Here is a 14,330-nt window from a genome sequence, read left to right as displayed (position 1 = left end):
TGCAGCGTGCAGCCTCGCGATTTTTGTAAGACGTCTTCTCACACTCGTGCAAGGGAGCCTCTGAAGGTACACTAGCCTCAGGGTTTTCACAGGGGCTTGAAATCCTTGAGAATGCTTGAATTGTAGTATTGTGTTTTCAAGGGTTGAAATTTATGGCCCACTGAGCAGTTTACAGCCTGGTAATTATTGTAAGACGTCCTTACTCTCATGCAAGGGAGCCTCTCAAGACACGCTAGTCTCAGGGTTTCTACTGGTACTTGAAATCCTTGAAAATGCTTGAATTTTAAGGTTGTGTTATCAAGGAGTGAAATTTATGGCCCACTGTGAAGCGTGCAGCCTCTGGATTATTGTAAGACGTTATCCTCACACTTGTGCAAGGGAATGCAACAGGAATCAAACCCGGATTGCAGGGAAGATCTGGCACTCCACTCCACTAAACCACTGTTGATTTTTGTGGCGGATAAAAATGCATTATGTCTCACTATCACACTATTTTTAGTCAAGGTACCAGATATGTTAGAGTAGAGAGATTGTTGTCTCACTTTTTTTCAGCTAAAACTAATCATTGTAAGCAATAAACGTTTTGAGTGCATGCGGCAATGCGTTTATTTATATCTTTCAGGACGGACGAATTACTTCCTATTCTGCCGTTCTCTTTATTCAGTTCACAACGACCACATTACTTCCCACAATGCCTTTTTGTTATTCAGTTTAGAATCTCGTGCACTGCGTAAAGACCTTGCGAGTTGGTTAAACCACGGACCAGTTAAATGTCTGACAATATTCTCGCGGCTTGGCCCAATAATAACATAAATTTGGTACTGTGACTAAAAATATTTTGATGATGAGATAAGACCTACTGCCTTTTTATCTATCATCTGTATAAAATATGACGAACGACTATGTTTGGGGGGTCTGCCTTATATTCCGTAAAATACGGTAACTTTGACCTGCCTAACAGCGTATGATTTCTTATGACGAGTCTGCTTCTGTGCTTTTGAGGTGGTGTCGCAGACAATCAGCCTGGTGGACTTGTCGTGCTACAGTCTGGAGGCGGTTCCCGAGTATCTATTCTATAGCCAAGACATCACCCATCTCAACTTGCGACACAACTTTATGAGCCTGCTGGGGCCTGGGGGGCTTCTCCACCTCCCCAGGTAAGAACGTCATTCATGTAAATTCAGAAATTCAAAAAAATGAATTGTCATTCTCAAAGAACAACGAAATTTTGTTTGGAGGATCCAGTCATCCATTCACAGTTAAAAGAAAATACAAAGATCCATAAATATTCAGGATAAATATAGATTAAAAACCGAATACCTATAGATAACCCAATATACACATTAAAAGTAAAAGTGCAGACACCATACCATAAAAACTCAATAGCAGCATACTTAAATGAGTTCATGGTTAAGTGCAATTGTTCACTTGGGAATCATGATGAAAAGAAGTGGTAATGATTGAGTGCTACAGTAGTACAACCAGTTCAGTTATTGTCAGTTGGTCGGTGTGATTGATGTCCTAAGTGTGTGTGTGTGTGTGTGTGTGTGTGTGTGTGTGTGTGTGTGTGTGTGTGTGTGTGTGTGTGTGAGTGAGGTTGGAAGAGAGGGGGGCAAAGAGGGGTGGGGGCAGAGTTCAATAGCCCTACAACCTGTGGCTATAGAGTGTTGGTAAGTCTGAGGGTTCTGGCCTGTATTGACTGGTATCTCCTCCCTGAGGGCAGCAGGTGGAAGAGGTGGTGAGTAGGATGTACTGATCTCGCAGGATGTTGTGGGTGGTGCATAGATATTTTATTGGCACTAAATGTAGTTCTGGGCTCCACAAATATTCAAATTGAATTTTGCATTATAATTAAAACACATGATCCCACTTTATGTTTGTTTTAGAGTGCTTAAACTGTACCTTTAATAAGCCAGTAATCTTGATTTCTTTGGGCTATTGTTTTAATATTTACTGTTAGATGACTAAGTTACAGCATGTGATTCAACCACTTTGATAAAACTCTGATGTTACTTCTTGCTTAATTTACATTTTTAAACCTAAACATTCCTCAAAAGTCTTGATAAAACATTTATTTATGCTTATTGTCACACATGCTATTTTTTTCAACCGCGTTTGTTAGAAAAACAATTTCTACAGTAATCCCTCGCTGTATCGCGGTTTACTTTGTGCGCTTTTGCTACTATTTTTATTGTGCAATGCATTGTGTTCTGCAGCAGACAACAAACAACACATGCTAATACAGGGGCAAGTTGCAGAGGGCTTTGAGGGTGTGGGTGCGTGTGTATGTGTGATGGGTTGGCGTGACTGTGTGTGAGATTGTGGTAGGCTGGTGTATGCTCTTAGTTAAACAGCAGGGGTGGGCGCACCAGTTGATGGATCCACCTAAACAAACTGCGAAGCACGACAACAGCTAGTATTTTAGCGGCCTGTTGCATTGAAAATAAATTAATCAATTAAGTCAGTTTCCGAGGAAAGTCAGACGAGCGCAAAGAAATGTTGATCACTACTGGGTGCTCCGTGAATTGTTACCAGATCCGGAAATAGACTGAAGCGGCATCACGAGAGAAAGCAATAGCGAGCCTGTAGGTACAGCCTACTGCTACGGCTAGACTACATTAGAACTTTCTTAAGCTACCTGCTGAGCCTGTACCTCACCAACACCAGATCCATTACCGACAAAACGGATGACCTGACCTACAACGGATTGAAAGGGGTTCATTGGTGACTCTTGTATTTCAATCATGGAGACCTGGCTCAACCCATGATCAAGATGACATAGGAAAAGGCATTCAATTCAGCTAGCCAGCTGCTCTCTACAGTTCTCTTTTACTTTGAAAGGAAAAACCCTCTAATTTCGTTCACTATTGTGTAAGGACAACAAAGACCATACATTCAACTGCATTTATGTGTTTTGTCATTTATTTGTAGATCTAAAGTGTTTTTTTTACAGTTCTAAATATTTTATGTTACTGATTTCTAAGAATAAATAATTGTTTCTACTTTGCATGTTTAAAACTATTGTTGGACTTCTTTGAAACCCAACTCTCTGTTAAAAACAAGGGATTACTGTCCTTGAAAGAGGAACTTTAGCCAATGTCATAATACACAAGACATTAGAAATGAGACATTGCTTTTTTCTAATCTGAAAGAATGAATCCTTCAAGGACTTAATTACCTTAGTTAAGTATGATTTCAGGACTTAAGAACAGTATCTTGTAGAAAATTGGGTTTTTCAGAACAGGCTTTCAGTATATTATTCATCTAATAGAAGTCCAGAAAGCGTAATGAAGCAATGCTGTGTTTCTTTAGTCTTTAATTGCTAATTGTTATACTTATATAAAGTGCAGAAACTCTTACTGGACACTTTTTAAAGACGACCACTCTTACTGATTGGAAGTGCGCCCAGAAAAAGCTTTAAAACTACATTTCTGGAAAGTATTATTCATTAATTCCTCTGTTCTCTTGGTCTTTAGGTTCTCTCAGTTGAAGAGTCTAAACTTATCTCATAATCGTCTTGGTGTTTTCCCTGAATGCGTGTGTGAGATCCTCACGCTCATCGAGCTTTTCCTTTCCTGTAACAATCTTCACACCGTACCCACACAAATTGGGAACCTGCAAAGGTGACACGCATACATTTATTGCTTTTTTATTCACAAAACGTTCACATTTTTAATTGAGAAAAAACATGTACGGAAATGCTCACCAGCAAACATTTAGCATCCATTTGAATCAGATTGTTGATCAAAGTAATGTTTTTCAGAGATATGGACAGATCTACCTTTTCTCATTGAGGACTTATAAAACTCAATCTATAAAACCTGTGTTGGACAGGTTAGCTATATTAAGAAGTCTTTAACAGAGATTACTGTTGTTAATATCCAGAGATACGAATGACTGTTGTAAATTCTGGGCTAAAGAGTGCACCTGATCAAATTTAAGAAGGAATCTTAATTTAATTTTTGTACGATCCGGAACTGATTTAAAGCAGCAGTCTTAAACAGCCATAAAAATCATCTCATTCGCGTCCATTTCTTACATTTAAAAAAATCTGTTCGCAGCAGTCTATATTAATGAAGTTGGTATTGACATTTACATTACAACTAAATGCTTGGAATCTTTCTAACAAATAGCGTTGCCTCATTGGATATTTTAGTGTGGCAGGAAGTGACTACTTATTGGGTATATTTTTCCTATCGAGCCAAAAACTGGGATTTCATTACAGCACGGCGCCGCAGTGGTTAGCGCGTGTGCGGCACAGTTCTGAGGTCATTAGATTGAACCTCCTGTGTGGAGTTTGCATGTTCTGCCTGTGCTTGCATGGGTTTCCTCCGGGCACTCCAGTTTCCTCCCACATTCCGAAAACATGCATGTCAGGTTAATTGGCCGGTCCAAATTGTCCCTAGGTGTGAATGAGTGAGTGAGTTGTCTGTTTCTCTGTGTGCCCTGCAACTGTCTGGCAACCGGTTCAGGGTGTACCCTGTCCACTGCCAGATGATGGCTGGGATGGGCTCCAGCACCCCCGCGACCCTACTCAGGATAAGCAATGCAGATAATGGATGGGTGGATGTTAACTCCAATTTAATTTATATTTACTGCTGCACTAGTTGATTAATCTTGACTTCTGCAGACAGAGTTCATGAAGGAATGTCTTAATTGCGGCACAACGTATTATCTTTCAGACATTTCCTCACTGATTAATAATAATAATAATAATAATAATAATAATAATTTCCTTGTATTGTCATTCTGTGTAACAATGTACACAGAACGAAATGTCGATTGCACCTGACCCGTTGTAGCGAGCCGATGCAGCCGCAGCCAACAGAGGGCGCCGCCGACCACTTTTAAAGTCTTAGGAATGACTCGGCCGGGGCGCGAACCACCGACCTCCCAGTCTCAAAGCGGGCGCCTTACCATCTAGGCTACTGAGCTGGTTTGTGCCAAGGCCGTGATCTTACATTCATAGGGACAGTGGGAATGTCGTTTATCCATTCATGTGCGTCACTAATTAAATGAAGAAGCATTTGATTACCAAAGAAAGTCATAGTTATTAGCGCCATTTTCCCATTGCTTCATTGAATTCCTTCACTTTGACATTCAGGGCACTTGGCAGAGATCTAAATACTTTGTTTTAAACAGTCGGACCAAGGCGAACTGTGGGCGACGCAATCCGTTTATTTTTTCTTTCTTTTCTCTTATCTTTCAGGACAACCGAATTACTCCTCACAATGCTTTTCTCTTCAATCAATTCAGGATCTTGTGCGCTTTGTAAAGACTTTGCGACGGTGATCTAATACTGTATTTCCCCAACGTTCTCTGTAGCACAGACTGGTTTAATGTTTGACAATATTCTTGCAGTCCCGGCCGAATAATAACGTCAAGAATTTAGTATCGTGACTAAAATAGTATAATGATGAGATAAAACCAAATGCTTTTTTTTTGTTGACTGTAACATTAGTGGTCTGGCTGATCAATGATATATTCGGACTGACAAATTAATGTACAAATATATACACAAATTTGATGTTTATTTTTTATTTTTGTGCAACTCTAACCCCTACTGTAATTTTAGTTAAGTGCGCCTTATACATGAGAAAAATATTCCAAATGGCTATCTGGGGGTGCACGTTATAATTTGGTGCACCTTATAGTGCGGAAAATACGGTGCATACAATTGAACTAACTAATGCTAAAAAGTATTAGCGAAAATTGGTGTCGGCAGTACCAACATGTACTCTGAAGTAAAGCTGGTAGTTGAGCAATCCTGACACCTAGTTTCAGTATTTCCTTCCTGATCCCTTTTCTTTTGCTATCCTTCCTGTTCTCCAGCCTTCAAACGCTGTCTTTGGATGGAAACCACCTAAAGTTCCTGCCTGCTGAGTTGAGCAGTCTTTCCCAGCTCATCAGCCTTGGCCTCTCCTTCAACGACTTCAAAAATATCCCCGTAGTGCTGGAAAGATTGAGTGCAGTGGACAAGTTGTCGATGGCTGGGAACCAAATTGTGTGTTTGGAGGTGTGTGCCCTGCTCGGCATGAGGCACCTGAAACACATCGACCTCAGGTAATAATCAAGGCATTTTTAGGAGCAATTCCACACCTCATCATTTAAAGCAGTGGTTGGCATGTTGTTTGGTGCCGTGCCACACAGAAAGACAAAGAAATTCACCTTAATTTTTGCTTGTAACCTACTTAATAGTGTATACACGCATTCGGTGCGCTTTACACCAAGGTTTACCAATGCTTTATGACCGATCAGTTGACAAATATCACTGACCTAATTTGTTCAGCATTGGATGCAACCTAAATCTTTACCACTATGCCACCAGGATTCTGGACAACTAAGGAAAAGGCATTAGAATTTAGCTTATCATCACACTATTTTTAATCACAATATCGCATTGTATAATGTTTTTTTGGCTGAACTATTTTCCATAATGCTCCATTGCAATGTCGTACAATGTGGCACAGTGAGTAAAAACAGTGTGATGATGGGATAATGTCATCTTGACCCTGAGTGACCTGGTGTTTCCTCAGTTTTTTTGGGATCATTGTTATTGTTATTACTATTATTTTTATTGGTTTTATTACTAATTGAATTATTGGCCGGGCTGCAAGAATATTGTCAGGCATCAAACCAGTCCAATTACAGAAAAGGTTGGCAACCACTGACTTGAGGGATTTATTTTTTAGTACATGTGGGAGGGTCATGATCCTTATGCAGACTATAGGTGGCAGAAATGCAAATGGGAATTATAAATGTGCATTAATGATGTCAAGGACCAGAAACGGAGACAGGACCAACTTGCGTTCGTTTTTCTCAGCTTTATTTGGAAGGAGGAAAAGGCTTGCACCCACGGGTAGCAGATCGCTCGGAACGCCGAAGTGGCACTTCCGTGGCGAGCGAAGGCAGTGTCGAGAGCGGGGGAAGAACAGGTCGATGGCCGGGATGGTGGAGCAAAACCGTAATCGAGTTCAGAAAAGTTGTCGGAGCCGGGAATCAAACAGGAAATCAGTACAGGATAGAGTCAGGGTCAGGAGGACAGGGGTTTAAAAAGAGGTGAGCAGCCAATCAGCATCCGAGGTAGTTGTCGCCAAAGGAGCCGACTCAGGTGCCTCACATCAGTAATCATGACAAATGAGTTTATATTAATTGAGCAAATTGCATCAAAATGTTATTTGATTAACAAAAACTATAGGATTCTCCACCCTTAAGGACCATCAAACAATATCTACCATTGTAAATATAAAATAGAAAGAGCACAAATAAGTTTATAGAAATGATAATGAAAAAAAAAAACAGTTTACTTCACTAAATGCGACACTATATCTCATCGGTAGTGGGCTATCAGGGCCTGCAAGCCTTAAAAAAATTCTGGCTCATTTTATGTTAATTATAGTTTGTCCATCAATACTTATTAAATAATTCAAAATTTTATATCGGCTTCTTTTTATTGCTTCTCCCTGGCTGTGCTGCTTACAGATATGTGCTTTCACATTTGACATATTAGCCAACTATAAAGCTGTTGGTTTAGACAATCAGATTCCAAGTTGGAGAGTCAGCACCTGCTAGCGGGCCTTGGGAGACGTCCCTGGTTTCACAAACTATGATTGGCTAGGGGGCGGTAATCCGCCAAAGTCTTTAAACTTGAAGAGAATGAGCTGCTCAATTAAATACATTGTTGTGTTTACTTATTAGCGAAAGGTCAGACAACTCCGAAGAGAGCGAGCCTTTTGCAAGCGGAAAAGGTTTAGTCCGCTACTTTCAGCCTAGTAAGATCTTAAGCCCGAGTACAAGCATGACCCAACCCAATCCAAATTTAGGAATGAGTAGGGCCAAATCACCTCCACTCAAAACCTCCCAAATACAATAGGAAATTTTACTTCCATCGCCAGTTCCTTCATGAATGACACTGGAGCTGAAGACGTAGGTGTGAAATTTAAGCCTGCCACTGTCCATCCATTCATTATCCGAACCCCTTATCGTCTGCAAGGTTGCAGGGGTGCTGGAGCCCATTCCAGCTGTCCTTGGGTAGTTGGCACGGGACACCTTGAACTGGTTGCCAGCCAGTCGCAGGGCACACAGAGACAGACAACTCACTCTCTCATTCACATCTAGGGACAATTTGGACCAGCCAATTAACGTGACAACCAGCTCGGTAGCCTAGATGGTAGGGCGCCCGTTCCGAGACTGGGAGGTCGCTGGTTCAAGCCTCGGCCGAGTCATACGTAAGTCTTACAACATCGGTACTCATTGCCTCCCTGCTTGGCGCTCGGCATTAAGGGTTGGAATTGAGGGGTTTGGTCACCTAATGACTCCCAACACAGCAGTTGGGTCTAAAAACCCGGCGCCGATCGAAGGCGACGAGTCACGTCGATAGCTTCGCGTGACAAAATGATTTCCGGTAGATATCATGTTGATGGTTGATACTGGCTGAATAATAATAAATACAAATACAAACACATGCATGCTTTTGGAATGTGGGAGGAAACCGGAGTGCCGGGAAGAAACACACGGAAGCATGGGGATAACATGCAAACTTCGCAAAGGAAGGCTGGTAGCTGGATTTGACCCCATTAACTGACGCTAACCACTCGCCTGAGGCTGTATTTCATATTATTTAATTTAGAAAAGATCAGAATGTTTAACATCCTTATTCCTGAGCTTTATCATGTTCAACACTCCAGCCGAGATTTATTGCTGTTTCAAATGATATAGTGAGAGTTATCGGATGTTTTATTCCATCTTCACACTTCCTCGAACTGCACTTACACATGTTTCATGTCTAAGTGCTACCTGTTAAAGAATGCACATTCATGGTTTATTGATTTCCTCTTTCATTTTCCTGCCTGTGTGCCCCATCTTTGGCTTGCTGATGACTCAACCAGATTGCTGGGATGCGATGTGGGTAAACATTGGGCGAGTATATTTACAAGAATAAGGTGATTTTGGGGTGAATTAGTGAGTGGGCAGTTCTCTGAAAATGTCTTCTTTTTCTTCTTCAAATTACACAGGAGAACTTCCCCTAATTGCCTTGAACTGGGGGTCAGCAACAGGCCACTGCGTTCAGCTTTTTGATAAACTAAACATGAATAAAATTACTAAATTTTGTGCAGGCTTGGGGAGTAACGGAATACATAGAACGGCAAAAATGATGTTGGCAAGCTGTTTGGATTTATTTTCATTTTGTCACTGTCGCATTTTATGTTAGTTTTGCCGGAGATCAAAGAGATCAAAGCCAGGAGAGAAAGCTTACCACATGTTGTGAGTCATGAATATATTCATATTTAGTTTATTTTGTCTTTTATTAGCATATTTGTTCTTGGAGTAATCCAAAAGTAATTGAAAGTAATCAAGTTAAAGTAACCCTACCCAACCCTTTACAGATATATATATATATATATATATATATATATATATATATATATATATATATATATATATATATATATATATATATATAAATGTATATTTATTTTTTTTTCTTCTGATTTTCTTCGGCCAGCTTTTCGCATGCTTTTTTTTTGGGGGGGGTTACACGTAGCAGCAAGATTGCAGACAATTATTTTAGCCTCCTCTTGGTGAGGTTCATGCCATGTAAAAGAAATGCAAATATCTTGACCTAAGAGTATTTTAGAAATGCACATTTATATTATAGTTCATGTATATTTGCTTACTTTTTTAATACTGTATATATATATATATATATATATATATATATATATATATATATATATATATATATATATATATATATATATATATATATATATATATATATATATATATATATATATATACTCACCGTATTTTCCGCACTATAAGGCGCACCGGGTTATAGGGCGCACCCCGAAATAATAGTTTTTGGTCCTATATTTGACATACATAAGACGGACCGGATTATAAGGCGCTACAATGGGAACATCGACATACAGTCAGATAGTTCAGTCAAACTTATTACCCCCTTAACATTCCCAAAGCTTGCAAAGACGCAAATACGTGTCGAGAACACGTGGGGATGCGGTGTCCGTACGATGTCACTCAAATGCATCGTTCCATCATTCAGAAGGTTAAAGTCTTGGGATTCAAGAAATGCCAACCATTCCTTAGTTTCTATTTTCGCTCGCAACTTTACTGTGCATATGACAATAAACACTTGGAATTGAGTTTCATTTAAAAATAAACACTCCATTCCATCTATTATCTGCACCGCTTATCACAGAAACATCGAGTTCAGTCTGAGACGAGATACAGGGAAAATATAAAGCCGAAGTAGCTCACCGAAGTCGTTGTGTTCAATAATAATGTGCAGCCATGGTCCTCTTATATCCGTGAGTTTAGTTAATCCAGGAGAATAAAATGTTTACAAATACAGAATAGTAAAAAAATGCTTTCTGTATGCCGTCAACGATGTGCTATACGCATTCATCTTTTTCGGCCAATTGCAGGCTTTGTTTTGCCGCTTCAGCCAATGCCAGCCTGTAAATGATAAAAAGGATCCGCCCCTTGACCTCCGAATAACTTTAGCCAATAGTGATTGAGTCAACTGATGATTGACACATCTTTTTCGGCCAATTGACAGGCTTTGTTTTATAGCTTAAGCCTATGCCAGCCTGTAAATGATAAAAAGGATCCGCCCCTTGACCTCCGAATAACTTTAGCCAATAGTGATCGATTCAAATGATGATTGACACAATGGTTAGCCAATGAAACGCCTGTAAATAAATCCCAGCATACACCGCGGACAACTTGGCGTTCGGGGGAAAATCTAGTCGGCGGCTGCAAGTTAGTTGGAAGACTTTGCGATTTAATATTGATCCATAAATAAGGCGCACTGTATTATAAGGCGCATGGTCAGCTTTTGAAAAAAAAAAAAGACTTTTAGGTGCGCCTTATAGTGCGGAAAATACGGTACATATATTTATTGTTATTTTTTTATTATAGTTTTTTTGAAGTAATAAATAATAAACACTGTCCTTTTAATATAATGTGAATTAAAAACAACAACAACAACTTGTTGTCGGGTGAGTTTGTCAGTCAAAAAAGTAAAACCTGAAATATTAGCTGTATAATAATTTTACAAATCATAAAAAGTAGGATTGTAAATAATCGGTTTGTATTGGAAAACTCTTTATGATTTAAATAGGAATGAGCAGTATTAAGTAATTGGAGACTCCCATTCTAGACTCTGAGTGTCAGGACCAGAACAGAAGAAGGACCCACTTGTGTTACGTTTCTCACAAGTTTTATTAGAGGAAAGAGAAAGGGCTGCGCCCACGATCCGGTGTTCGCTGGACGTTGCAAGCAAGTCGCTCTTGAACTCAGATGGTGCTCCGAACTTGGAAGTGGAACTTCCGTAGCGAGCGATGGCGGTGTCGGGAGCGAAAAAAACGGTTCGGTAGCCGGGACTGGGAGAGCAAGGCGTGGTCGGTGTCGGAAGCGAGTCGTAAGCCAGGACGGGAGAGAAGACGTAGTCGGGGACAAAAAGAGGTCGTAAGCCGGGACGGTAGAGCAGACGTGGTCAGGAACAAAAAGGGTTGAAGCTGGGGACAAACGGGAGCAAAAAACGGGACAGGTGGGAGTTAGGGTCGAAAAAGGCTTGCCTAGTGTTCACTGAGGTTCGCAGACGGACTGACCAAAGGGAAAAGACAGGAATGGGTTAAAATACTGACCGGGAGCCAATCAGAACCCACAGCAGTTGGCGCCAAAGGAGCGGGCACAGCTGAGTCACATCAGTAATCATGACACTGAGCTCACATGCGTGTTCAAGAAACAAAAAATCATAAGAATTATGTCTTCACATGAAGATCCATCCTTTTTTTCCCAATCTCACCCTTCTTGCCTTTTCTGTGTCATTTAGGCTAAATGGACTACGTAGTGTGAAAAATGAGAGTCCGGAAGCCGTAGCCCAGTTGATCCACCTGGACCTGAGGGACAACTATTTAGACTCACTGGATCTCACTGCAATTTGCAGCCTGGAGACACTCCACTGTCAGCGCAACCAGCTCAAGACACTGAAGCTCGGCGGCTTTGCACTGCGCATGCTTCACGCCGGTAGCAACCGTAAGTCACCGTCTCGCGGCAGGCGTGGCATTCGCTACTTTGGCCTTTGTTATCTAGGCCTTCTCTGGGGATTTAGTGCTATGCAGAATTAGCTACAAAAACAAAAAGTCTTTAAAAACATTCGCACCAAATGTGCCATCAACAACAGTATCTAATCTTTTTAAATCGAATCTATCTATACTACTTTTGTGACAATGATAAGAAAGGTATATTCTATTCTTCTATTCTACTTTATAATTCCCGAATTGTGTGTACGTGTGTGTTTATATGTGATTTATAGACTACGAAACGGCTGACATGATTTTCATGAAATCATACATTTCTTTGCTTCAGGCCTCTGCGAGTGTTTTAGCTAGGTTTTCTGTCAAGGTGCTCCCAATGCATACCAGAAAAATAATCATAGCCTGGTGTTGCCGGACATTCTACCTGGGCAAGGTTGTTGAAACGTGTGATTTACCTTTGCCCATTTGACCAAGCCGGTGTGAGTATACGCATCGCTCATTAGTGGTGCGTAATAATTTTGTCAGGCAACCAAAAACAAAGGCTAAAAGACACAAAACGCACAATAATACGAGAAAAACAGAAACAGAAACCATTTCAATTAATTGCACTTATGACAAAAACAACACAAAAACATATAAATGATTCAATTATTAGTATTTAATAGTTTTCATTGATTATCCATATATCATGGTCGTTGCACATGACAGTTGGTTAAGTACGCTGCAATCTAGGTAGTGTGCCCCTCTCAGCTTACGCCACCCCTCCACTCATGAGGGATTCCCCAGCTTTTCCTCTGTGGGGGTGATCTGTGGGGTCTCCTTTTCTCCACCTTAGGTTCACCCACTCCTGCAGTGTAGAGCGATCCGCTTCCTGGCCTCCACTCTAATGTCGGACCGATTCTTCTTTATATCTGCCACGGTCTGGCCGTCTGAGGCAACAATTTCGAAAGCATCTGCCACTTGCTGCCACTCCTCTTCCTTTTTGGTATTCGTGATGCCAACGCCGAGCCCCCAAATAAAAATTGTTTCCGACATTCCACCTCAACCAAAGGAACCTCCACTTCGTATTGTGTAAATTTGCGCATTTTGGTTATTTTCTCCGCTTCAGCCATCTTTGTGTTTGAAACATTAGAATATTTATCAAGGGCTTTTATAGGCATGAAGGGGCGGTTCCTTACGGCAACTTTGGAGTTTATTGTGATTTTTTATAAGATATAAGCGTGGGATGTGCGTGAACACTATTTTTTTATTGTTTACACGTACTTCCTGAGTTTCCTCCATACGCCACCCAGCGTAATCTTTCCTACACACGGTCTTATAATTGATAGCCCTGGTGAGGCGATGCATCATTTTTCTTTTGCAGCCATTCACTCTAGGGCGGTGCTTTTTCACAGGTGGAGTAGGAAGTCGTACTGCAGCAAGCTGTTACACGGCTGGTTTATGTAATAATACTAGAAAAGTAGAAACCATTTAATCTATATTAATTGCACCCATTTCAAAATAAATTAATGCATGAAGATTGCCATAGGCTCTGAGCATTGGCTGCCTCTACCTCAATTGAGTGGACAGTGGCATCATCATTAATTGTGTAAATCAATTTAACATGGTAAAACATAAAAACAGAATTCCATGACCCAACATCCACAAAAATAGACCTCTGAGATGATCAAGATTGTTTTGCATGTGGTTTGAGAGAAGAGTCTCTGAATGTAGTGGGACTTTACCAAATGACCTTATTTTCAATTGTGTCCTGCAATGGTCCAGCAACAAATGAAATCACTCGGAAAAATACAAATAATGCACAACAACCAGATGAGACATTAAGTAAACACAACCAGAAGTAAATACTTCACTCAAATACATAGATAATCGTAAAGCTATTTAATTACACGCAAATGAATGATGTGGATAAAATGGATAAAGCTGCAAAACTCATACAATTATGACTGTATATGCAGTGACATATTACAAAACTCAGGGGTCTCCAACATGGTGGCCGCAGGCACCAGGGTGACCCCTAGGGACAGCTGAGGTGCTCAAACACCTGTTATGAAAATAGTTCACCAGTGCTGGGTCGTTGCGATATTCTTGTAAAATATTTTTTCGTGGTTTCCTTAGTCGATATACCCCCACTTCCAATAATTAATCTGGTAATAACTCAGTAACAACGTAGTAATAACAGAACAAGTTGCTATTTTAGAAATTCATACCAAACTGAGTGCCCTTTGCGCTAATTATTACCAAAAGAGTAGCTTTCGTCTTGAA

The 14,330-nt window shown here is 40.4% G+C and overlaps 1 protein-coding gene across 2 annotated transcripts in view; it reads left to right on the top strand.

The window, feature by feature from the left end:
• Positions 1-14,330, top strand: part of phlpp2 (PH domain and leucine rich repeat protein phosphatase 2) — a 70,413-nt gene that overhangs the window by 32,198 nt on the left and 23,885 nt on the right. The window contains exons 6-9 of one of the 2 annotated variants that reach the window (XM_088334478.1): positions 1,003-1,157; positions 3,477-3,623; positions 5,833-6,063; positions 11,861-12,063. In XM_088334478.1, coding sequence (XP_088190604.1) covers positions 1,003-1,157; positions 3,477-3,623; positions 5,833-6,063; positions 11,861-12,063 — 736 coding nt within the window. The remainder of the gene's footprint in view (positions 1-1,002; positions 1,158-3,476; positions 3,624-5,832; positions 6,064-11,860; positions 12,064-14,330) is intronic. The other variant, XM_088334479.1, reaches the window with a different exon arrangement.

Source organism: Urocampus carinirostris, chromosome 4, assembly GCF_059441175.1.
Source record: "Urocampus carinirostris isolate Australia breed hairy pipefish chromosome 4, RoL_Ucar_1.0, whole genome shotgun sequence".
NCBI lineage: Eukaryota > Metazoa > Chordata > Actinopteri > Syngnathiformes > Syngnathidae > Urocampus > Urocampus carinirostris.
The sequence above is the reverse complement of the archived record's forward strand: the minus strand, read 5'-3'. Positions and strand labels throughout refer to the sequence as shown.